Raw genomic sequence first — 27,971 nt, 5'->3', positions numbered from 1 at the left:
CCCCTGTTTATTTATTTTATTTTTATTTAATCAATTTCTGTTTAACGGAGAGATTTTTTAGATTTTGGTTAAACGATTATAGTCTGAAAAAAAATATTTCACTGTTATCACCATTATTATGTTTAACCATTTATTAAATTCAAGACACTACTAGTTTAGAAAATAAAAAGAAAACTGCTTAAATTTGAAAGTGTTGTTTATTGCTGCTCGGTAACCACATACAGCTGAAAATATTAATAAAAAACAAACAATAGTCCAATTCTTTCTTTGGACTTAAAAATAAATGAAATGGTTTTTGATTTAAACATCAGAGATAATTTTGCAATGACAATAAATGACAGAACAATAAATAAATAAATACAAATAGCAATAAATAAAAAATAGTATGTCTAAAGTTAAGCTATATATTTAGCTAAGAATTTAAATGAAGTGTTGTTATTATCTGCGTTCATACATACATAATCATTTTAAAAATTTGTAATAATTCGTCTAATATATTTTCTTTACATTTCTCTAAAAGTCACACACAACTCTCACCACTAATTTCTACTGGATGCTCCTGGAGTGTGCGTATGCGTCGGTCCGCTTCCCAGCCGTGCACGCATCGCTCCCAATATGTGCACGTCTCCATTGGAAACAATGTACTAGCGTGCGGAAAAGATGCAACATGTCAACGGCTTGCTGCTATAGTAAATCCAATATGCATGCGTATTGGCATAATTTTGTTTAGTGTCAGCAGCTTTTTTTTCTGTGCAACAGAAATGCAGCGTTGAAAAGCCTTTAATGATTAAAAGTGGGGTTAATAGTGAAATCGCCTAATCATTGTACCCCTATTAACGATATCAGTGCATTGTACAAAAGGCCTTTTCTACAAACATATCTAAATGTTTTCGGCTGCTCGTGCCACTCATTTAATGTCAGATGACTCACTCTCTGCGTAGCCTTCAACTGCAGCATGTGCTGTATTAAATAGACACAAATCACTTTATAACTATAGCGACCGTTTTTCGACTAAATTTGCTTTAAATAAATTTATTTTTGATGTCTTGGTCACACACAGAGGGCCAGAACAAATTGCCTTGGGGACCAAGGGCCGGCAATTGAATAGCTCTTGCTTGAAGTCACATTTAAAGGCTTAACTACTGTAGGTTAATTAGGTGAACTAGGCAGGTTAGGGTAATTAGGCAAGTTATTGTATAACAATGGTTTATTCTGTAGACTTTCAAAATAAAATATAACCTAAAGGGGCTAATAATTTTGACCTTGAAATGGCTTTTAAAAACTAAAAACTGCTTTTATTCAAGCAGAAATAAAACAAATAAAATTTCTCTAGAAGAAAAAATCATATCAGACATACTGTGAAAATTTCATTGCTCTGATAAACATCATTTAGAAAATATTTTAAAAAGAAAAAAAATCATAGAGGGGCTAATAACTAACTTCAACTATATATATATATATATATATATATATATATATATATATATATATATATATATATATATATATATATATATATATATATATATATATATATATATATATATATATTAGTGCTGTCAATCGATTAAAAAAAACGAACTAATTAATCGCACTTTTAAAAAAAAATTAATCGCGATTAATCACATTTAAAAGACTGAAACTTGTCATTTTGGCTATTCGAGTGTAAAATTAATGTAAACGCAAGACAAATACTGTTTAAATTTAAAATAAAATTTATTATTAGAATTTTTGTTTAACTTGTAACACAGATTTCTTCATGTAAACAACATATCCACAATAAACCATCAAGATCCTGCTTGACAGTTATATTTATTACAGAAATAAAAACACAGGCATGTTAAAGCCATTTGAATTTCAAAACAATCAATGCCAATAAAGAAAACATTGATTTCCATGTTGGATTCTAAGTGGACTGCAAAAAAATGCCAAAATACAGGAATTGCAGATATGGAAAATTATAATAATAATAATAATAATAATAAAGTATAGAAAATCTGTGCATGCCCTTGAATAGGTTTACCAACTCCCATTCTATAAAAGCACAAAAGCCATATATAGGAAATAACCAGAGTTGACAAATTAAAAAAAAAACTACTTTTTTATTTATTTATTATTAAAATAAAATAATAATCCACACTGGAAATGTGGGTGCCTGTGTGTTTTAAGGGAGCCTAATAAATAATGAACATAACAAAAACTGCCTACTAACGCATACAGTTAATGTTGATTAATAAAATAAAGATAAATAATAAAAGCAATGCATTAGAGACCCTAGAAAAATGTTTAACTCAACAATGAAGCATCAAACGCAGCAAACAGCTTTTACATTGTCAATCAAATGAACATAAACAATTAAAAAATGCAACAAATATTTTTTTGGGCAGAACTATAAAACTAAATGTAAAAAAAAAGTTGCTTAAGTTGCACACTAGTTTGGTCATGTATAAATATCATTATAATATCAATATTGTATAAATATTATTGTCACTATAAGCCTACATTATGCTGACGATCAAAAACACAATGTCATGATATCTCATTCGCTTGTCTTCTGACCGAGTGCATCTTAAAATACATGACTGAAACCCTCATAGAGCTTGAGAAGCGGACATTCTTTATCATTTGTAAAATAAAGACTTGCAGGTTAAGGAAACAGCATAGGAATTTGCCACGGCCGTGGTGCAGATTAAAAGTTAAACAAAAGTATATTTATATGGACAGATCGGTAACTAGATAGAATAGACAGGAATATATTGATCTGTGCCCCGCTGCAGAGTGCAGACAGACGCAAAAGCCTCCTCTCCCACGGCGCGGACCGGCGCGTAAGAAACAGGCGGGACTCTCTGCTATTTTGACGAATACACACCAATGTTACACAGAGGCCAACATGGAAGTTTGTGATTGGGTCAGCCCAATGTCAATAAAGAAAAGAACCAATGGGCTGCAGATTATGTCACACGGCTGCTTTGTCCGGAAAAGAAACATCTCACTTTCAGAGCGTGACAGCTCGCAGCACCGTCAATCACTCAGGCAGAAAAACATGACGGTTTGCTAAGTGTTTTATGGGCCGACAGGAACAAAAAAAATGTGTTAATTTTTTTTTTACGCGTTAATTATTTCAAATTAATCGCATGCGTTAACACGTTAATTTTGACAGCGCTAATATATATATATTTCCTTACATTTCTGTACCGCTTTTCTGGGCATTCAAAGCTCTTTACACAATGGGTGGAATCTCCTCATCCATCACCAGGGTGCAGCATCCACCTGGGTGACGCGACGGCAGCCATTTTGCACCAGACTGCACACCACACACCAGCTGATTGGTGATAAGGAGACAAAGTGATGAAGCCAAATATGATTTGGGGATGGTTAGGAGGCAATGATGAACAGAGGCCAATGGGCAAATTTGGCCACGATAAAGGGGTGAAACCCCTACTCTTTTTCAAAGGACATCCTGGGATTTTTAATGACCACAGAGAGACCTCGGTTTAACGTCTCATCCGAAAGACAGCGCTCACTGAGCAGTAAAAAGTCCCCTTCACTATACTGGTGGATCACACAGAACGCAGGTTGGGCCACACTAACATCACTTCCGGCAGCACCCTAGCTTTCCCATCCAGGTCCTGACTGGGCGCACCCCTGCTTAGCTTCAGTAGGCGACCATCTGACCATATATATATATATATATATATATATATATATATATATATATATATATATATATATTTATTTTTTATTTATTTTTTTTAACAGCTGTTTACACAAAAAGCAAAAAAAAAAAAAAAAAAAAAAAAGCTTCACAACTAAATTTAGATTAAGTTAATGGAAAACCTTTGAAAACACAGGACAAACTTTTGTACTAATCAGAATGCTAATTAGTTAATTATGGTCCAGTGCAATTGCAGCACATTAATCACTTGGTTAACTGGGCTGCAGGTGTTTTATAAATGAAACGGATTTTATTCTACTAAAGCACTGTTGCAGTTGTTGTTTCTTTTTAATCAGTAAAACATGCTAAGAACATGATTTGTTAATTTATGCTAGTCACATGCTAAAATCACACAGGAAAGATGTTATACTAAAACATGTTAGCACGGTTATAATCAAGCAAGAACATGCTGACAATAGCTAAATAATGCTAGCAATTATGTTAGTTAGCTGGAAACATGCTAGCGGCATGCTAATATTGACAATGTAGAAATTGTTGTAAAACATGCTAGTGGTGTGTTAAATCATGCTAGCTGTATTTTCTTCAAAATCATCAAACTTTAAGCTTTAAAGCTATTTTAAACTTTCTTGGGTAACAGGAATTGCTCAGTCATGTTAGCAGCATGTTAAATCATAGTAGACACATGCAGAAACAATTAAATTCTGAAACTTGTAATTTTGATGAATAAAAGGACTAAACTGAAGGAAAAAGAATGAATGAATACTGTTTAATTATAGCTAAAAAATTACATAAAACGGTGTCCTGCATAGTTTAGCTCCAACTTGCTTCAACACACCTACTTAGACGTTTCTAGTATACCTAGAAAGAGATTGATTAGCTGGTTCAGGTGGGTTTAATAGGGATTGAAACTAAAATATGCAGGACACTAGTCCTCCAGGACTGAGTTTGGCCACCCCTGGGTAATATCATGCTAGCAACATTTTTTTCCTCTGATAGGCCATTTTGCCTTTGTCCTAACTTTATTTTAGTTTATTTCATTTTATTTTGGCAACACAGTGGCTCAGTTGTTAGCACTGCCACCTCACAGCAAGAAGGTCGCTGGTTCGAGTTTCGGCTGGGTCCTTTTTGTGTGGAGTTTGCATGTTCTTCCCATGTTTTTGTGGGTTTCCTCTGGATGCTCTGGTTTCCCCCACAGTCAAAAGACATGCACTATAGGAATAAACTACATTAAATAAAATAAATTGGCTGTAGTGTATGTGTATGAAAGAGTGTATATGGATGTTTCTCAGTATTGGGTTAGAGCTGAAAGGGCATCTGCTGTGTAAGACAAAAAGTTGGCGGTTCATTCCGCTGTGGTGACCGCTGATGAATACAGGGACAAAGCCAAAGGAAAATGAATGAACGAATATACATATATATATATATATATATATATATATATATATATATATATATATATATATATATATATATACATACATACATATATTTATTTATTTATTTATTTATATATATATATATATATATATATATATATATATATATATATATATATATATATATATATATATATATATATATATATATATATGTTTAATTACAGCTAAAGAAGGTGATATAAAATGGCTAAAGAACGTGGCAAGACATTAAAACACATTTGCACTAAATTGAAAGTTAAATTAATTACAGTTCAAGGCTATTGCATCACATTAATCACCTGATTAAACTGAACTGTAGCTGCTCGAATAAAAAATGGGTTTGAAACTAAAACACTGCATACAAAGCATTGCACCTGATTGGCCATTTTGTTTTCTTAATCAGTAATAATCACTCAATTATAGGTGCTGGACTCCATTTCCACTCCTTTTCCAAATGACCATGTCCCTGCATTTATATTAAGTGCATCTCTCCCCATAATAATGTGTTTTTGAGTTTTTCTTTCTTTGTTTGCGTGTTCAATGTTAGGGATCGTGCGTACAGTGTTTGTTGAATATGATTCATGTGAAGACGTTTTCACCACCTTCTGCAAAAATCTTTCATATTTTTGCTGTTCACACTGCCTCAGAATGTTTTGGACAGAGGTGTATTTCCTCAGGAGGCTTATTTCAGGGATATCTATCATGCAGTGAAGATATTTTATGTATTATGTCCAGTGCAAATCAAATCTCCAACCCTCCACACACACACACACAAACACACAAACACAAGTCAAGCAACCATCAAAGTAGACATGATTTGTGTTTGTTGGTTGCCTTGTGTAATACTATGATAGGGTGTCACATTTAAAGTCAGTGTGAAATCAAAGTATACAATACTTAATTTGCTAGCACACATTGTTATTCTTTAGGTGAGCAATTCATCTGTGCAAGTTAATCCACTGAAAAATAAAGTTTTGGTAATATTTAATCAAAGTCTGACTATTTGCTTCTGCATTTGGTGGGGCGGTACTTATCTGATGATGTCAGTTTGACAACTTCAGCCACAACATTCTTAACCACGCCCCTCTTACTGTTCATTTGTTAGGGAACCCCTACTAGGGTTGGGCGATGTCAACCATGTAAAACATTGGGATGGACGATGGCATCGTCGTCATAGTGAATTAATTATTTATGAACAATATGAACAATAAATTATAAACAATAATTGATAACTAATTAATTTTTTGTAGACCACTGTTTCAACTACTTTACCTGCATATTATTTGTTTTACCCATAACCAAATTATAAATAAATAAAGAAAAGTTACACAGAAATTACCACCTTTCTATCACTTTTTCCGCAGGACTCTGGCAGGTTAAGGATTTTATTCAACTAAAGCACTGTTGCAGTTGTTGTTTTTTTTAATCAGTAAAACATGCTAAGAACATGATTTGTTAATTTATGTTAGTCACATGCTAAAATCACACAGGAAAGATGTTATACTAAAACATGTTAGCACGGTTATAATTAAGCAAGAACATGCTAACAATAGCTAAATAATGCTAGCAATTATGTTATTTAGCTGGAAACAAGCTAGCTGCATGCTAATATTGACAATGTAGAAATTGTTGTAAAACATGCTAGTGGTGTGTTAAATCATGCTAGCTGTATTTTCTTCAAAATCATCAAACCTTAAGCTTTAAAGCTATTTTAAACTTTCTTGGCTAACAGGAATTGCTCAATCATGTTAACAGCATGTTAAATCATGGTAGACACATGTAGAAACAATTAAATTCTGCTGTGGCGACCCCTGATGAATAAAAGAAATAAGCTGAAGAAAGATGAATGAATATTATTTCTTTAAATACAGCAAAAAAAAAAAAAAAAAAAACATTATAAAATATGGCCAAAGAAAGCAGGTTAAAACATGTGAGCAATGAGTTAAATCAGGGGTGTCCAAACTCAGTCCAGGAGGGCCGATGTCCTACATAGTTTAGCTCCAACTTGCTTTAACACACCTGCTTAGATGTTTCTAGTATACCTAGAAAAAGCTTGATTGGCTGGTTCAGGTGTGTTTAATTGGGATTGAAACTAAAATATGCAGGACACTGGTCCTCCAGGACTGAGCTTGGGCACCCCTGGGTTAAATCCTTTGTTTTTTGTTTTTTCCCTGATAGGCCATTTTGTCTTTGTCCAAACTTTATTTTACTGTATTTTATTTGGTTTTGTGCTCAAAGCACCCGCCGACTGCTGGAGCTGCAGCACATGCCTGTGTGTGTGTGTGTGGTCAAGTGATGTGTGTTTTCAGCAGTAAAGTGTGGAACGAAATGCTTCTCAGAAATGCTAGATGAAATGCTAGTGTGGATGTGGATAATTTTTCGTTCTATAATGCCATTTTAAAACTAACACGTATTAATGTAGACGGGGCCTAAGTGTGTATTTTTTGCAAGCGGGTTGCTGCTAAGATGGGGGCGGGGTGGAGGATTGTAATGACAGCTGTGCATCATGATCTCTATCGGCGACAGACGTTGCCATAGTCCATCGACCCAGCCCTTACCCCTACTCAATATTAAGTTTCAGTTGGAAGTACATCAACATGCTGAAATAAAAGTCTCACCAACTTCCGGTTCACATAGACTGTAAAACTCACCTGAATTCCTTCAATTCGCTCTGTGACGACATAAGCATGGTGCATCGCAATCAATGGCACATTAACACCTGCCATCTCACCTAGTTTAGTGGCCCAAACCCCTGAAAAACCACAGACACAAATGTAAACAACGTAAAATGCTGTATAATATAGTGTAATAATATAATAAACAAGAAAGCTGATTAAATTTGATTGACATCAATTTTAAATATAATTTAATTTAGAGACCATTTGAAAAAATATATGCACTTGGATGCTTTCACATCAACAGTTTATTTCAAGTGATTTCAGTATCTTGGAGAAGCTTATTTCACTATATCATGGTTCATGAAAACATTACCTAAGAAAGATATTCTCTGATTTATAATAAGAATGGTTCGTAATTCTGTTGTCAACTAAACAAAATCATTTCAAAATAAAAGCTCTTATCGTTTGTAACATTTCAAAGCAAAAAAAAACAACGTTTACGGATAAGTTTTCCATTTTTTAGACAACACAAAATGTTTAACTTCAGAATAATTAAGAAATCAATATTTACTGGAATAACCATGATTTTCCACTACAACAAATAAAAACATTTGTCATTATGACTAAACTGCTCTAAATTATAATGTTTTTTATTAGAAATTTCAAAAGCAATGAGACCTTTAAGCAATACAATAAAGGTCAAACAAACGTATTCTAAATAAATCAAGAGAAACAGACATTAATGTACATGCATATATAAAACACTAGCATTTTCGATACATTTCAGGATGGTCTCACGTCTTTAAAGTGATATTCACTGAAAATATAGTAATAAAAAATACTAAATGATTACTCTCGCTGAAGTGATTCCAAACCCTTATGCTTTTGCTTTTCTATTGAACACAAAAGATGACATTTTTAAGAATGTTACAAACCATTATGCCTTTACGTTCAAAAGAAAAACAAATACTATAGAAGTCAGTGGTTACCCTTTTCCAACATCTTTCAAAATAACATTTTGTGTTCAACAGAAGAAACTCATACAGCTTTCTGACCCGTGATTTTGTAAATAAATGATTTTCAATTTTTTCCTTTAATGTGTTGTGAACTTTTAGCTGTTTATTAATGATCTGAATGTCAGCTGTGAACGCATGTAAGCTTCTACAGATGATGTGGTTAAATTTCGTTCATGATCAAACACTGCCCTCTGCTGGGGAAATCAGCCTCATCCTTACCTGCACAATTGACCACACATGGTGTTCGGATGGTGCCATGAGGAGTTTGCACCGCTTTCACTCTCTTAACACCCAAATCATCAACCTTCACCTGGATACCCGTTACTGGACAGTTCTCAATCACCTGTAATCAATAATAATAATAATAATAATAATAATAATAATAATAATAATAATAATATCCATGTATCAATATACAATTCTTACACTCAAATGTAAACAAGACTTTCAATACATTAAATCACATTCCTCCAATAGTTGAAGACTGCAGGTGAAACAGGATAAACAAAATGATCACCATACTTCCATACTTCCACAGTTAATTGATTTCATTAAGTATATATATATATATATATATATATATATATATATATATATATATATATATATATATATATATATATATATATATATATATATATATTTTTATATGCTGTTTGAAAGTAATTTTTAGATTGTGGTTCTCAAGAAGCAAAATGACTGACAAAATAACTGCGCGAGTAAGAAAAAGCAGGTGAATACCGAATGAAAGGATGATCACATGCACAGTGAGATGCAGGCATTCTTCACTCACTGATGAGGGCTTTAGTATTGCGCGCACGGCTGAAGCAAAGCAACCGTGCCTGCAAATGCAACTTATGCCATCGGTTCTCTTTGAAATACATTCGATAAAAAAAGTTATGTTCGTGCACCCATGGTCCTGCTGCTTTCTGCTGTTTTTTTTTTTTTTTTTTCGTGTAAGCAGCAGCATTCTAGGAACAGATTATTAATGGGCCTAAAGTTAACTTAACGTGATTATCATCTTCCATTGCACAAGGTACTGTGTGTTTTTCACCTGCTTTCTTTTGAGTTAAGTTTTTTTTAAATATTGTTTATTTATCATCCTTTACAAAAACATTGCTTTAATTGGAGATTAACTCTCCATTTGTATATTTATTTATTTATTTATTTAATATTTATCTATTGCCACATCAACAACTTATGGCTATTTCATGGCAAAGTGGATATACAGTTGAAGTCAGAATTATTAGCCCCCCTTTGAATTCTTTTTTTCTTTTTATATATATTTTCCAAATGATGTTCAACAGAGCAAGAACATTTTCAAGGTATGTCTGATAATATTTTTTCTTCGGGAGAAAGTCTTATTTGTTTAATTTCGGTAAGAAAAAAGGCAGTTTTTAATTTTTTAAAACCCATTTTAAAGACAAAATTATTAGCCCCTTTAAGCTATATTTTTTTTCGATAGTCTACAGAACAAACCATCGTTATACAATAACTTGCCTAATTACCCTAACCTGCCAAGTTAACCTAATTAACATAGTTAAGCATCTAAATGTCACTTTAATCTGTATAGAAGTGTCTTGAAAAATATCTAGTCAAATATTATTTACGGTCATCATCATGGCAAAGATAAAATAAATCAGTTATTAGAAATGAGTTATTAAAACTATTATGTTTAGAAATGTGTTGAAAAAATCTGCTCTCCGTTAAACAGAAATTGGGGGAAAAAATAAACAGAGGGGCTAATAGTTCTGACTTTAACTGTATATAAAAATATTACATTACATAAAATTCACACAAAAATATATTTAAAGTTAAATATGATTTTTCAGTTTTGATAAATAATTTAAGATTCTTTCTGGTGGTACCTTTATAAAAATGTCCATCAAAGTACTCTTCTAATAAAAAAGTTTTGTCTAATGGTATTCAAACTTCCACATTCCAACAACATATCTTTGATTGTAAGAGCGCAGCCTGCCAGTAATTACTTTTAGGTGGGTCTTTGTTATTGAGTAAATACAAATGAGTCAACCTAGATAGAATGTCCAATTCGACATCTAGTATAGACAGTTTGATCATGCCAAGTCTCAAAATCATAATTTGCTAAGTGTCTTTCATTTATTTTTTGGTTAATTTCATGTAATTTGTTATTTATGCAGTTGTCCCATTCCCTTTGCCATGTTTCGTTTATGTACAAATTAATTGTGGGTTTCAAGTCTTTAGGTAAAATTAAACATTCTGTCACTTTCAAGGATTTGAATTTCAAGGCCTGTTTTGCTGCTTCATCTGCCAGTTCATTTCCAGGTAGTCCCATATGGCCTGAAACCAACAAAAGATAACGTTGAACTTCTTAGTTTCCAGTGTTGTCATTTTCTTTACAATCATGAAAATTATAGGGTGATCACACTTAGAAGCTTCAAGTGCTTGAAGACAGGATTTGGAATCTGTGCAGATTAAGAAGTTACGGTACTGTGTCCTTTCCATTTGTTCTAAAGCCATATTTATTGCATAAGCTTCTGCTATGTATATTGAGGGAGTACAAAACAAAAACATAATCATACAAAAAAATAATCTTTAAAAACTATTGCTGCAGTTAATCCTTTGTTTGTTTTCAATCCATCTGTATATATGGGTTCATGTCATGATGAGGGAGACTGTCTGTTATTTGTTTGAATTCTTGCTTGTATTCATTGGGGTGAGTGAAGGGGTCTGTTCTTCGTACCTTGCTTAAATGATCTAAGATGATTTGGCAGATCCTGGATCTGTTCATCTTGATAACTGATCTTTGGCTAATTTGGTTTATCAAACAAGTTTGTGAATCAGATTAAAATGTCTGGATGAACTGATATGAGATCGCTGTGTGTGTTATAAAAAACAGATCTATCGATCCTCGAAATCATGATCAGCAATGCAATGATTAGCTGATGGCACAGCAGCGTAATGACATCATCTGATTGATATTCAATTATCCATGTGAGCAAAATTACAAAACATTAGCAGTAAACGGTTTGTTAAATATGACACGCAAGAACTTTCCACATTTGTTGTGAGCCGCAGGCTTTACAACTTCATGTGTCAAGAAGAGTATTTATCATGTATTTTAATGCATATCAACGTATTTAGTTCTATTTTAAGAGAAAAAAAATTTCGGTTATAGTAGCCTATAGGCCTACTTAAGTTTTTTTAATCGGCTTAAGGAATAACTGTATAGATTAACTTAGCATCAAAAACGCATTTTGATATTGGTAAAGGTGTTTGCAACTTTTGCCAAGCATCAAATCACTGGTATATTAGCGGTCAAAACACGTGCATGATTGCATAAATTGTTATCCTTTTTTTAAATAAGTTGAATATTGTGTATGTACGCGTTTGTATATAAAAAGTGCATATCAATAAATTTTCTCTTTGAACCACCATGCGGCAGAATTTGTACTTTTATTTTAGAGTGCAGATTGCGTAGGTTTATTGTTTTGTTTTTTTTTTACTTTAACTATGTATAGTTAAAATATATATTTCCTATTTCCCCAAGTGTATATAACTACTTTAAGAAAAAATATAAGCATTCGGAACATGCTTTTAGTATTATCTTTGCTTGAACTGACCCGATCTAATCCGGTTTATATGAATTGAACCTGCTTCCAAGCAGGTTTGAGCTACCAGAACTGTTGCAATGACAACAAGTCTCAGATGATTTTAGAAGAACGAAACGATCCTGGATCGTGTCAAATCGTCAATAACCAAATAAATCTAAATGAGTATTCCACGTATAAAGAACAGACCCAAGGACTTCTTCTGTCTAGTTAAGTTCCATAAGATTCTTATTTTTGAGTTCTCCATTTACAGATAGTGAACTGGTGATCTGGGACCTGGCAGATTACTGTGCATAGTTTTAGATACATGACAATAACTCTTTTTAAAATGTCTTTTTTTAAAGAAAGTTTTTTGCACATATAAAGCTATATTTTGTTTGTTTAAAATTTTTATTGTTAAAATTTGTAGCAAAGAAATAATTAGTTTTTTTTTTTTTTTTTTGGTGTGGCAAGAGAAAAAATTGGCAAATCCCTAATGTTGAGCCCTGAAAAGTCTAAAATAAAAACTAATTGTAATGTAACACCATGAAACCACAACTCATGCTCATGCTCATTGAGTAAGCTCATACACAACACACAAAAAAGTAAATGAATGAGTAGGCATTTGAACATAACACAAAATCTAAATCAATCTAAACCAAAGTCAAATTTATGCATATAAAATATATTTTTCAAACAAAAAAATTGTGGCTTGTGAAAATGGTGAGTGACCAGTAATGTTGAAAGACTACTAGCCACAGTGGCTGGTGATCAAAAAAATTAGAAGGTTTGAAGGTTTCCAAAATTCTTAGTGAAAAAAAAAATGTTTTTGATGACAGAACTATTTTTTTTGTGTGAACTCTCTTTTAAAAGAGTATTCTGGATGTTTTCTTTATATTACTCTGAAAATAAAGAAAAGCCAAAACTGATGTGCACAAAATGCAGCATATTTGCCTGCAGTGTCAAGAGTGAAAGCTATGGAAACATACACTGGCGCCGCGTGCAGTGGCTGCTCTGGAGAGGGTGGTGCAGGTGCCCGCTGGGTCCATGGTGCCATCTTTAGGAACATAGAGCGTGCCATAAAGATCTTTGACATTCATCAGAGGATACAGGTCTTTGGTCTCAGCTGGCGACAGGACGTGTGACTCAATGCCATACACTTTACCCAGCTGAAAAGCAAAATAACTCATTAGAATACATTTAATCAGGCATAAATCATTTATGGTTAATGCACAAGTCTTTGAAACTCTTGATTCTGATCGGTCAATAGCTGTATTTATTTACTATGCCTTTTGCATCCTTGTAGACATTTTATTAATTTTCATCTTATTTTTATTGATCATTTTGTCTGTTTGCAGTTAATGCAAACAGCATCATGCCCGTAACCAGTGGGGGTTCAGGTGGTTCGATTAATTATTTTATGTAACATTATCTAACATCCATACTGAGTAACGCTGTGGGTCAAAAAGAGCAAGAAAGGCAGAAAAGACAGGCAGCAGCGTCATTATCGCAAAATATTAAACTTATGTTCAAAAAGACTACAAAACGTAACTTACTTCCCAACAGAGGAAAATCGGTCCCTATCCTTGAGGTTCTAGGCTAACTGGCCTCATTAGCCAGGACATCCTGTATATTTATTGACATGTCCAGTACATGACCTTCCTTTCCCTATGTTTGCCATCATTTTTTTAAATAACTGTCTGACGAAGGCTTTAATGGCAAGCGGAGTCCTCAGCCGTCAGATGTCACTTCACAGCAAACGACGCTAATCAGGTCACATCTGTGTTTTTGAAGCTGTTTGCTCACTTCAGTCGTTTTATTTGAAGAACTGAAGAAGTCATTATTATTGTTTTATTATTATTATTATTATTATTATTATGTTTTAATTATTATTTTTTATTTAAATGGCCAACCTGTGAGTGAGAACCGTTGAATGTGTTGGCCAGTTTGTTTTTTGTCTAATAAATGACAGTAGGCTACAGGTTTATTACTTTGAAATTTTAACAGAATGCTATTTTTTCCTAATGATATATGATGTAATAAATTTGTATTTAAAAAAATAGTCTTGTTTTAATTTTTCTTTACTGCAAATTTTTAGGAAATATTTTTAGTACATCAAAAAGTGTGGTTATGATGACATCTGACTAGCTAATCCAGCAAAAAAAACAAAAGTACTGCTTAAAATGTCACTAAAATGCAGCATTTAAATCTCATAGTTAAATGATAACTGAGGCGTATAACAGCAAAAACGTCCACTTTTTGAGAAAAAAGAACAACCCCTTTTTCCACGCTGCCTACAGGCCTGAGCATTCATTTTGGCCTCAAAGTGTAATTTAACATAGGTGGCAAAGTGGATTTCATTAAATTATGGGTGTGAATAAATCTATGAACAATTTATACAGAAATATGTTGAGAAAAAAAAAACATCAACTAATACATCACTTCATCTTTAAAAAGAAATCATAAAATGTTTTCTGGCAGTGCTCAAGAATTAACAATTTTTGGGAAACTGTGCACTCCGCCATCAATGATATTTTTGGATCTTCATTCCCAGATCATTTGAAGTACTTTATCTAGAAGATATTTCTATTAAACTTGAAAAGGAGGATAGATACCTATTTAAGATATTTTGGGGAAAAGGTAAAAAAGCCAAAACCTGAAATGGTATAAAGAAGACCCACCAACTAAAGATGAATGTTTCAAATTTATAGCAGAATTTGAGGAAATGGAAAAAATGACACATGCACTTTGATTACAATTAGAAATCTTTGAAAAGAAATAGAGTAAATGGCTGGCTTTCTCCACAACGACAATATAATTATCTGTAATTGAACATTTGCATAATTCTAGAGGTTAGAATATGTTTGGTAAACTTTTTATTATATTTTATTTTATACTTATTTTTATTTTTTTTTCTTGGTTAGGTTAATTTAATATTTATATATATGCATGTACAGTTGAAGTCAAAATTATTAGTCCCCCTGTTTATTTTTCCCTATTTTCTTTTTAATGTTTCTTATAACTGATTTATTTTATCTTTGCCATGATGACAGTAAATAATGTTTGACTTAGATAGAGAGATATTTTTCAAGACATTTCTATAAAGCTTAATGTGACATTTAAAGGCTTAACTAGGTTAATTAGGTTAACTAGGCAGGTTAGGGTAATTAGGCAAGCTACTGAATAATGATAGTTTGTTCTGTAAAACATCGGGGGGAAAAATTAGCTTAAAGGGGCTTATAATTTTGTCCTTAAAATGGTGTTTAAAAAACTAAAAACGTCTTTTAATCTAGCCAAAATAAAACAATAAGACTTTCTCCAGAAGAAAAAATATTATCAGACATACTGTGAAAATTTCCTTGCTCTTTTAAACAATTTTGCAAATATTTAAAAAAGAATTAAAAAAATAAAAAAATTCAAAGGGGGGCTAATGATTTAACTGTATGTAGATATACATGTGTGGAATATTTGTGTATATATGTATGTATACACATTTTTTGTTTGTTTGTTTGTTTGTTCCCACTGGTTATATGTTCCTGAAAAATCAATGAAAACTAAGTATAAAAATAAATAAAGAAATAAATGAATTTAAAAAAAAGTTTTAGATACAAATGGTGCACCGTAAATTATTTTATTGCAATTTTAAAACCTTTTGTTGGACTGCATAAAAAAAAAAATCACCTTATACAAGTCTAAAAACTTCTGACGCATTTGTATATTTTCAATATGCTTTTGAGTTTGAGCAACTTGAAGGCTAATGAAAATCCTGTGTATATATATCTTTGAAGTATGTGTGTTTTTAGGACTTGTGTCTTACCGACATGAGTCGCTTGTACTCGTCCAATCGCTGCTTGTTGGACGCAATGAACAGGCCTCCATTTTGGATCCAGCCCGTCTCAAGGCCCGTCTCCTCCTCCAGCTCTGAGCTGACCACATTGCGAGTGTGAGCCAACAGCTCTACCTCAGTATCACTTGGTCTTAACTGCCACAAAAGTCCTGCGATGAGGTAAAAAGATCTCATTCAAAACAAAGAAAACAAAGTTGAACAGACTATCTAGAATTCATTTGTATCTGACAGACTGCAACACCCATGGATTTGGCTTTTAAGCAACCAGTTCTGTCAGCCTATTCATGGAGTAAATGCTGTACAAGTAAAAAATGAAATTGATTTAATACCCAGATTCAATTTTCTCTTACACTTTTGCCCTGCAAAGGCAAAAGACCTAAAGTTCCTAGAGTGTGGAACTGAGAAAAATGACTTGAAATATTTTTAGTTGTCCAGACAAAATAATCATAGGAAGGAGCCTGGAAATTTGGCAATAAAAAAAAAAACAATGAAACCAGGTTAGGTTACTCAAATAGTAACCAGATAGGTTACTCAAAAATATTAATAAAAAATATTGAAAATCATATTTCTATGTCACAAAAACTGCCTTCTTCCATCTGAGAAATATCGCTAAGTTACGAAGTATGCTAAAATACAGCTGTCATAGTTCTTGCCAGGTCTAGAAAATATGATCATTTCACCCCAATTTTATACTCCTTATACTGGCTGCCTGTTAAGTATCATATTGATTCTAAAATATTGCTTCTGACCTATAAAGGTTTAAATAGTCTAGCTCCTGTTTATCTAACTAACCTTCTGTCTCGCTACAATCCAACCCGCTCTTTAAGATCTCAAAACTCAGGGCTTCTGGTAGTACCTTGAATAGCAAAGTCGAGTAAAGGAGGTCGAGCCTTCTCATTTATGGCTCCTAAACTCTGGAGCAGCCTTCCTGATAATGTCTGAGGCTCAGACACACTCTCGCAGTTCAAAACTAGATTAAAGACCTATCTTTTTAGTAAAGCATACACTCAGTGCATCACTTAGCGGTATGAAACATGAATGTGCCTCACGCAAGTTTTTGCATCTCGTTTATGTACACTATGAACAGCAGCTACGCTAATTGTTCTCTTTATTCTCCTTTTCCACCTGGGGATACTCATACTGAAGCCACCCAGAGACAATGCAGCGCCACTGATTTGATCCAAGACCAGCGATGAGATGATCCCAAGGTTTCCATAATCCTGGACTAGGCCTTATCCTGACCAGGTGCTGTGGTGGTCATGGAGGAGTGGAGAACATGAGACTGATTCCTGTGACGCTCCAGGGACAGACAAGTCTTCGCTGAGGTCCAGCGTTCACCAGCCTCCAGCCCCTAGACTGCAGCTCTGCACAAGTTTGGCCATAGGCGAAATGGTCGTGCCCAACTAAGCCTGGTTTCTCTCAAGGATTTTAATTCTTTACTTTGGCCAATTGGTGAAGTTTTTTTTCCTCGCCGCTGTCGCCACTGGTTTGCATGGTTCGGCGCATCGATGGATTTGCTCTTCAGTGTTTGGAAACTGAGCAACACTGTTACAGTTTACTATGACCTTCTATGTGAAGCTGCTTTGACACAATCTACATTGTAAAATCGCTATACAAATAAAGGGTAACTGAATTAAATTGAAATTTTTAAAAAAATATTTTTTAAGTTAATATTTTTTTAAATTTAAAGTTAACATACAGAAGTTAACAACATTATTGAATCATTCAGAAGTTAACATACAGATGTCAACAAAGTAAACATTATGCAATACCAGCTGTGTGCCAGGTGGTGCCAGCAGTCAGTCTGTCCCTCTCCAGGAGAACCACATTGGTCATGCCTAATTTACACAGGTGGTAGAGGGTCTGGCAACCCAGGCTTCCTCCTCCAATCACCACAACATCTGCAGACTTGGGAAGGGGTTTGGTAGGCCCACTGAGGCCATCCTCATGTTTGAGGGTCTTCTCATACGGGACACTCTTCTCTGTGGTGTGTGTAGACTGAGAGCTATAGCAGCGGGTGGTAGCACGGCAGAGGGGCGAGAGGGGCTGCCGACACACCATCGCCCTCCATGCTGCTGTTCCTAAGAAGGCCATGGCTCCTGCAACATCACATAAACAAATAATCTTAACGAACAGTGTTCATGAACTGTTAAGGATTACATCAGGGTTCTGGGCTGAGACCTCTTTTATTTCCTACTTTTTCCACACAATATGGGACAATATAGCACTTCCAGTTCCTCAAGGTTCAATGCTGGGACCACTTATGTTTGTTAAATGTAATCTTTTTAAAGCTAATACACCATATAATAATAAATCCACTGATATACAGTTACAGTTTTTTTTTTTTTTTTTTTTTACAACTTACTAATCTAATCTTTTTCTGTGAAAATTAATATATTATGTAAACAATCTGCAATTTAAAGTTCTTACAATTTATATCAAGTACAATTTAAATTAAATTTTTATTTAAATCATTAAATTTTTTTTACAATTTGAGTTTAAGTACTTAAAATATTGAATTTTAAATAAATTTCAAATAAACATTTTAATTTTAAATATATAAAAAAATGAAAAGTAGTGTAACTAAGCTGACAAACTAGATTTCATTGAAATGTGTGTGAATAAATCTATGAATTTATACAGAGACGGATTTTAAGAAATAAGTAATAAGATACATTTGTTAAATGTGTATTTGGTAAAAAAATTTACCCTGCTAACGCTAATATTCACCATTCGTTGATATACAGTTGTAATTTTATTCTGTTGTTTAAAATATATCAAACTTTATTACCAAAAAACTGCCCTGACTTTAATTCATTCATGCATATTTGAACAAATTATTTCAATATTTGAAATTTAAACAAATTGCATATATATATATATATATATATATATATATATATATATATATATATATATATATATATATATATATATATATATATATATGTGTGTGTGTGTGTGTGTGTGTGTTCTATGTATCTTTATTATTATTACTGTTATTGATAATTTTCACAAGTAGTTGCTCACCAGACAAGCATCATGTGAGACAGCTTATCTTACTCTAATCACTTTTGAATCAAATATGGCAAAAGAAAAGTCTGTTAAACAGAAAACCTTTTTCATAAAGGTTTTAAAGATACATGTTTACTAGAGAAATCGTAATGTTTTATTTTAATTTCTCATTTTATTATATTTTAAAACAATGCATTTATATTTTACGCATTCTTACAAAGTATATGCAAATATGGATTACATGCACGTTTTATACGCATTGCACTTAACTGCAAAACTGGTCACTTCGAAAATGATCAACATGACCAACTTGTTTTTGCAAAAGGTGACAAAACCTAATATTTTGTATACTAATTATAAGCATTGCAATTCACAAGTTATGCAACTCAAACACAGTTAAAGTGCATCAAACTAATAACATGTCTGTAAAAAACTATCGTGCAAACATTTCAGATATAGTTCACACGTTTTGTAAAACTGAAGTAATGCACTGAAAAAGAATACACGCGACCATAAAACTAGCAGCGTGTGAAGCAGGTCGGTAGTTCTGTGGTAAACTGTCACTCGCATATTGAACTTACTTGAAGAGCGAAAGTCCTGCTTTTTAACTGCTTCCTCAAGAGTGTGTAAGTTGTTACTTTCATAAACAGAGCAGCTGGTGCTCAAATATGGCTGTTTGCTGACCGAGCATGAGGACGAACACAGCTGTGGTGGTGAACTTCAGAACTGCAGATGCGGCGGAAGGAGCAAAACAAACCAAGCAGAGTGCTGCGACGTGTCTACTGAGAACTTTAGACAAATCGCATGATTAAAAAAAAAAAAAAAGATTTCTTAACACTTCACCGCGAATTAGTGGGGTTTCATGCATAGTCGGGTTTCTACGTTCATACGTATTGCAGATTGAATGACGTTCAAATTTGCATAGCATTATACCGAGGTCGATCAGACAGGTAATCAACATCATATGCGAATATACGATGATTGTTTTTCAGGAAAGTAAAACTTACGATACATAAACACTCAAACTATTTCATTTTATCTCAAATATGTTAAATCATTTTAATGATGTTTATTGATAACAAACGGTTATGGCATTCCCATGTGAAAAAAAATATGTATATTGTTTTAAACCGTACTACAGTAAATGTATCAGTGTGTGTAGGATCTATATTAACAATATTTGAATAATGCTGTGATATGCTGTATAGATTTATCTTTCTGAAACTGAAAACTATAATCATGCTAGCCTATTTTACGTTTTTACAACAGTAAACTGTAAAACTGTATTGTATATAGTTGTAGAAAGCTTAATACAGTATTGGGTCATTTATATTAGCGTACTATAATTGTTGTTTAACCACAGAAACTATAAAATTACCACAGCATAATAAGTACTGTTCTATAGTATGGATCAAAAACTCTAAATATAAAGTACTATAGTATTTTCTTTTTTTAAGTGGGTTAATTTACATTTACGATTCTTTTTTTTAAGTGAAAGGTTTAAAGTGGGTTATAACTGTACATACTGCATATTTTCAAAAGGACACTGATAATAAATGTCTTAGAAGGCGACTCGCTAGGTTATGAGATTCTCAGAGTTCCAACAATGCATGCATTGCTTACCTGTCAAATGAATATATCCACTTGAGAAAAGGAAAAAAACACAAGAAATGAATTTGCTGTTGCAGACTTGGTGCTGCTGTTTAGTGCACAAGGCAGCTTAAATGTTGTGTTGCCTGCAGCTGAGATCTTTTGGCTGGAAACTGCCAAATAGACATGATAACCTCAGAGTACACTCTCCACCCACCAACAGAGGTCTAATTGTAGTTCTAATTTAAAGGTGGAATGAATTGTATTGTGAGTATATACATACAGTTAGTTAACCTACATACATACATACTATATATATATATATATATATATATATATATATATATATATATATATATATATATATATATATATATATATATATACGCACAGTAGGTAGCACTGTTGCCTCACAGCAAGAAGGTCGCTGGTTCGAACCTCGGCTCAGTTGGGGTTTCTTTGTGGAGTTTGCATGTTCTCCCTGCGTTCGCGTGCGTTTCCTCCGGGTGCTCCGGTTTCTCCCACAGTCCAAAGACATGCAGTACAGGTGAATTGGGAAGGCTAAATTGCCCGTAGTGTATGAGTGTCTATGTGTGTGTGTGGATGTTTCCCAGAGATGGGTTGCGGCTGAAAGGGCATCCGCTGCAGAAAAACGTGCTGGATAAGTTGGCGGTTCATTCTGCTGTGGCAACCTCGGATTAACAAAGGGACTAAGCTGACAAAAAAATGAATGTATATAATGTATAATATATATAACATACAAATATATATATATATATATATATATATATATATATATATATATATATATATATATATATATATATATATATATATATATATATATATTATACATGCAGTTGAAGTCAAGTTATTAGAAATCAGTTATTAGAAATGAGTTATTATAACTTTTATGTTTAGAAATGTGTTGAAAAAAAATCTTCTCTCCGTTAAACAGATATTGGGAAAAAATAAATAAACGGGAGACTAGTAATTCTGAAATTTTGACTTCATCTGTATATATATATATATATATATATATATATATATATATATATATATATATATATATATATATATATATATATACACGTATGTGTGTGTGTGTGTGTGTGTGTGTGCTTACTACATGTTATTACTACCGCTACCCATCTTAAAGATTATTAATATTTTCTAAATAAATAAATGTGCTCAGTGTCATGTGGAGACTCAGCTGTTAAGTTTTTCCTTTGAGCAAATCACAATTAGAGCAGAAAGACTGAACTCAGACATCTGTTACATGCAGATGCAGACATACTCAGCACATGCATGACGACATGGACGAATGAGCTGAAGTGTTCCCAATAAATCCATGGCCCCTGCAACATCACAAGACCAAAAACAAATACATTTGAGACAATGTTTATAATGCATAAAGGAGTTTCTCAGGGTTCAGTGTTCGGCTCCACGATTTTTGATAACATTTGTCCCCTGTTTTTTTTACAATTTTTTTTCTGTCATTGACAGAATTGCTGCCTTAATCTTTTAAATTTAATTAAATCTTGCAAATTATTCAACATCAAGTTAAAGCTTGTATAACTAAGAAGCTGAAAAATTTATTAACATTTTTTTTAAATAAGCTGAAGCTGCAAAATCATATCTTGTCATTACTTATTTTTAGCATGTTAATTGTATACCAATATTGTGGTGTGTTCTACAAGAAAATACTGTTTTAGTCTTTCTATTTTTACTCAGCATGTTTTTGTTTCTTTTTTTTCTTTTTTTGCAGTTTCGTTGTATTATTTATTACCTTAACTATAAATTTCTGTTAGATAGATTTAATAGAATAATATAATATTAATAGAATATATTAATAGTTATTTTTAGTGCAGTAAATGCTGGGGCTTAGATCTGTATTCAATTGCTTTGCTCAAACAGAAACAACACCAGCCTTTTCCATGAACTTTGGCCATTATTGGCTGACCTATTTCTACATACGCAAAACAGAAAGAAAGCATCCATGAGTGCTTGAAGATTCGACCAAAACCTTCCCTATCTGAGACAACCAATCAGAGGAGGTTTCGACAGCTCCACCCCAGACAACAAATATGACAACACACTGGATGAAGCAATGTGAGAAACCTATCTGTGACAACTCCCACACTACAGCTCACATATTACACTCCATCCATACTGCAGATCTAAGGTTTGAACAGTTTATATCACATACTACTCTCAGACAGATCAAAATCAGCTGATTAGGCATTTAAGATGCTGTCTCTGTGTTTAATCACAGCCATTGATTGAGTGTCATTTGATAACGGAGTCTAGAGGCAATGCTGTGTCCCAAGATACAGGGTTCAGCAGGGTTATGGAAGGAAACCTCTACTTTTATAGAGGCCAAATATAGGCTTTTATGCTAATGCAGTGATCACAAGACTCCTAATTTAAAAAAAAAATGTTGTTTGTTTTTTTATGTGCCCCTATGTTGTGACATAAAATAATGATTCTGGGTCCAAGCCTTTTAATCAAATCAGCTTTTAAAGTGAATCTTTTATTAAATCAATGCTGGATTTGGTGCATTAGGGGCACCAATATTTTAATTATTTATTCATTGGACTTGAATTTATGGTAGGGTAATCATCAAAGAAAACAATAACTTAATAATACTGTAACATATTGACTCAATAGGTGTCCTGCAGTTTTTTCCTGAACATTTGTTTTGTATTGACCCTATATGTAAAGAAACTACTGTCAAATGTTAACTCTTGTGAATAATGTTAAGAAAGTCATTCAGACTCTTGACCATTTCAAATGTTTGTAGAAGTTTGCATTAGTTTTAGTTAGAACTTGAAAATGAAATGGCGTTTGCCTTTATTTTATTAAACTTTCTCAGTTCATTATCTGCTTTTTAAAGAGAGTTTCTTTAATCATACATGTTTTGAAAGTATTATGAAGATTTACAATAACCTTGCCTCAACATCTGTCGAACATAACTATTTATTTTAAAATAATTATTTTCTAGAGGTAAAGTTGTGTATGTTGTGCTGTAATTTTGTATTATAACCAACAGATGGCGTGATAACCGCATCAGTCTGGACATCACATTGCAATGTCAGAAATGAAGAAAAATGATCTCCACCCATAACTGCTACAGAATTTACAATAATATTTGATGAAGTTCCTAGTGGACTTGTTCAGCTCTTATCCGGTAATTTATCCCCTGAATCAATCTATTACATACTAATCAGTTAAGTAGGTATCAATGGTGTAAAAATTATAGACAATAAATTGAATAAATGTTAACGTTAAGTTATGCAGAACCGCATTGTTGCCTAAATGCAAATCTTTTGGAATTCCTTATTTGAGCAGCTTAAGTGGAAAAAAGTTTGGAACCTACCTATTAATACTATTTCACCAATAAAGACAAATAATTTACATTTAATTTACCCATTGAAAGTTGTTTAAAAAATTTTTGAGACATGGAATCTATGTGCACTTTTTGAAAATTAGAGGAGGAATCGAAAAACACCTGTTTTTGAATGCACATACACCCAAATGTTTTGGTTTAATGTTGAATATCTTACATTACAACTTACAAAATTGAAAATTCAGTTTTCTTGTAAAGATGTTTTTTTTGTTTTGTTTTTTGATATACAATAATAATAACATAACTTTGGAGCAATATTTATTTATTAATTTAATGATAAGATATGGGAAGTAACATGTACACAAACACAAACGGTCCAAAAATAAGCCTAATATTCATTTGTTTAAAACTGATCTTTAGCATTATATCGAAACCCTAATAGACACACACACACACACACACACACACACACACACACACACAAAAGCTATAAGGATGTATGTAATTTTGGAATTCTTTTCTTGTGAATTATTTGTAATTTATATATCCCCTGCTGTAATTTTATTTACTTTTTTTCTACTGATTTGTTCCTGTGATGTGAAAAAAATGTAAGCACTGTATTCCTCATTTTTTTGGATGCTATTGTTCCTGTTATGTAATGAAAAATAAATAAAAACTCACGACAGCTAAAAAAAAAAAAAAATCCAAGATTATAAGTAAGTCTGATTATAGTAAGTCTGTCTGATTAAACAAAATTATTATTTCTCAATTTTAGGTTTTGCTAGTAATGTATTTACCACCACCAGGGGCAGATATAGTGATTTGGGGGCCCTAAGAAATTACAGCCATGGTGGCCAAAAGTTCTAAAATGCACCTTACGTACTTTAATTTATTTTGCTGTTTTTTTTTTATTATTCATTCTCCTTTTCTACGTTTTATCTTTTTTCTACATTTACATTTTATTTTATTAATGCAAAATAATAATAACATCTAAAGCATCTTGTAAAACTTTTCAAATGATTTGTTTTCTGAACAACACATTTGTGCAGATGTAATAATTACATTCAAATGAAAAAAGTAGACCCTCACCATGCAAAATACAATGTAAAACAACGTTATATATAATTTCTAGATATAATTCTAGGTATTTTTGGGGGCGTTTCTGAAGATTTTAGGGGCTTTCTTAGATTTTCTGAAGCCCTAAACAGCTGCTTACCTTGACCACCACAGCAATCAATAAACTCAAAAAATAACTCACTAGATGAACTCCAATAAATTTGTTTAGCACCAACTAGAAGAAAAAAAAAAATCACAATTAAATGAAACTGAGATGGTCCAACATAATTTTATGAAGTAAACATTTTAATATTTTTAAATAACTTAAACTCAAAAGTCTAATTATATCATTTAGGTCTATTATGTGTCATAAATTTCAAAGTCTTAGTTTTATTTGAAGTTATCTTGAACTAAAAGAGCCATTTTTAAGCATATTTCTTATATTACATATATTCTGAAGCAGGCTATCATTACTAATACCATAATATAATTGTTCATATTATGAATGAATGTTTGAAGGAATTGATGTGAATTATTTTTTCTTCCCACCACCATAACTGCAAAAAGGTGGCTGTGAAGATCAAACATTGTATTTCAAAAGCATGCAGAAGTGACATTCAACTTTTTTATTTCAAAAAATGTTAACAAAAATGTCATGCACCCGTTTGAAATCATTTCATTTGGTCCTGCTGTTCACTTCAGGGAGTCACAGAAAGATGTAAGACATGGAAGAGAAATAAATAAGAACAAATGATAATTATAAGAAGAGAAAAATCTATATGAACAGCAAAATTGCACCAAACAGAAAGAAATTCACCACATGTACCATTTCAAATATACACTAAACTGTTTGATTGTCTGAGCATGATAGTCCTTATAAGTTATTTAAAATCTTATTAAAAATGACAAAACTGCACCACTACCATAAAAACTGTCAGATGCTTTAGTTTTAGTAGTTAATAAAAAACAAATATCTTAATCAAAACTGTAAAGCTAACTTAATTTGCACCATAGGACCAATTAAAAAGCTTTCTCTTCACTATACTGTTTAATAAACCCAAAATATTGCATTTATAGAATCTTACAGGATCTTCTTCTCTATTAAAATATAGTTTGAAAATCTTCTGAAAGCTTATTTTCTTTAAACTTTAATTCGACTTTTTGAGAAATTACATTATTTACTTTTTTTGTGCCATTAACATACTTTTGGTAGACCTACTATCTAAAAATACTGGCTTGTTTCATTTGGTAAAATATGTTATGTTAAATATTATTTAATAAATTAAAATTTTAACAAAAGGGTTGGGTTTGTCCATTTTTGACCCAATTTTTTTCAGAATGGAGTGTATGCTTTAAAACAGATCAATGAAGTTAGAAAACCAAACCAAACCAAAATTCACAACTTATGGTCTCACATACCCTCATTTAAATATCTAAATTTATGCAAATAAAAATTCAATTCATGAGAAATTTTGGGATATTTTTCTTTGAAAACAAGATTTAAATATTGATTGTTTTGTTGTTGTTTTAAAGTGAGCTTGTTCTACTAAGGTTCCCGGTCCACAGTTTTGAGATGTCCATAATGAGTATCATTGTCCCTCATCCACCAATAAAATGCCCATTGCTGTGTTCTTAGTGGCTGTGGTTCACAGCTCATCCTTGTAGGTGGCGCTCTGCAGGCCGGGGGGTGGCTGTGAGCCCTTTAGAGTCTTATGTGAGCCTCTCCAGTCAGTGCGAACGCTGTCATCATCCCACAATGTGGAGGTCTCTGTGTCGCTCACCCACTCCGCGTCTCCGGCGTAATGACATGGCTGCACCAGCAGAGGGTGTGTGGAGTACGCCATCAGATTTCGGTTGGGGAAATGGGATTTGTAGTCCTCACTATTGAGAGTTCAAAAAAATAATAAAATAAGATAGTTTAATGCTTTCATGTAGCAGGGACTCAAACCAGCAACCTTCTTGTGGTTAGGTGACAATGCTACGGACTGAGCCACCCTCGTATTTTATCTGATTTTATTAAGACACTACAAATTCTTACTGCCTTCAATTTTTTTGTTAAATCAAAAAAGTTTTTTAGTCATCTCAACGTACATCAATCAAACTGACTTAAATATTAAGTTAAACTTTGAAACCACATTAACTTATTAAAGGTAAAGCAACAAAATATTAGTTGTCTTGACTTTTTGTCATTATATTGTTGGCATTGCACATACACGTGTGAGTACATCCAGAAGTTTACATACAGTGTAAAAAAAATGCACATAACCATTTTAAAAAAAGTCAGATGTTAATGTGACTAAACTTTTTCTCTTTTAGGACTGTCAAATTAGTTTCTGTTATGCTTAAAGAAAAAACTTTTCTTGAAAGTCAAGTTCACATACAGTATGATTATTATGCCTCTGACAAAGCTCAGATGATGCTGTCAAGGTTTTGGAAGTTTCTGATTGGCTAATTGACAACACCTCCAGAAACACATCCAACACACTGCTTCCTTTTGTGACAACATGGGAAAATCAACAAGCCAGAATTAACAAAAAAAAAATCCAGATTACAATTTGCTAAATTACTTTTATATTTTAAAAGTAAATTTTTTAAATTTATTTTTGGAGACATGTCCTGTGGTCTGATCTAAGATTGAACTGTTTGGCCATAATGACCAGTGTTACATTTGGAGGACAAAGGGGAAAGCTTACAAGCCTAGGAACACCATCCCAACTGTGAAGTATGGGGGCGGCAGCATCATGTTGTGGGGCTGTTTTGCTGCAGGAGGGACTGGTCCACTTCACAGCATAGATGGCATCATGAATAAAGAACATC

The 27,971-nt window shown here is 32.8% G+C and overlaps 2 protein-coding genes across 7 annotated transcripts in view; both read right to left on the bottom strand.

Annotated features, from left to right (window-relative positions):
• sardh (sarcosine dehydrogenase) overlaps positions 1–20,918 on the bottom strand; it is a 156,140-nt gene extending 135,222 nt beyond the window's left edge. For 3 of the 5 annotated variants that reach the window (XR_012385853.1, XM_005155596.6, XM_073913684.1), the window contains exons 1-6: positions 20,783–20,918; positions 17,917–18,243; positions 16,115–16,293; positions 13,287–13,466; positions 8,948–9,071; positions 7,746–7,846 (exon numbers count right to left, since the gene is read on the bottom strand). Coding sequence is in view for 4 of the 5 variants with exons in the window: in XM_005155596.6 (XP_005155653.2) it covers positions 7,746–7,846; positions 8,948–9,071; positions 13,287–13,466; positions 16,115–16,293; positions 17,917–18,238 (906 nt within the window). In the remaining variant the exon portion in view is untranslated. 5 annotated transcript variants of the gene reach the window in all.
• Positions 20,919–25,765: 4,847 nt separating this feature from the next.
• Positions 25,766–27,971, bottom strand: part of cercam (cerebral endothelial cell adhesion molecule) — a 30,170-nt gene continuing 27,964 nt past the window's right edge. For both annotated transcript variants that reach the window (XM_073914472.1, XM_021479272.3), the window contains exon 12: positions 25,766–27,035. In XM_073914472.1, coding sequence (XP_073770573.1) covers positions 26,801–27,035 — 235 coding nt within the window. In that variant the 3' untranslated portion in view covers positions 25,766–26,800. The remainder of the gene's footprint in view (positions 27,036–27,971) is intronic.

Source organism: Danio rerio, chromosome 10 (assembly GCF_049306965.1).
Source record: "Danio rerio strain Tuebingen ecotype United States chromosome 10, GRCz12tu, whole genome shotgun sequence".
Taxonomy (NCBI): Eukaryota; Metazoa; Chordata; class Actinopteri; order Cypriniformes; family Danionidae; genus Danio; species Danio rerio.
The sequence above is the reverse complement of the archived record's forward strand: the minus strand, read 5'-3'. Positions and strand labels throughout refer to the sequence as shown.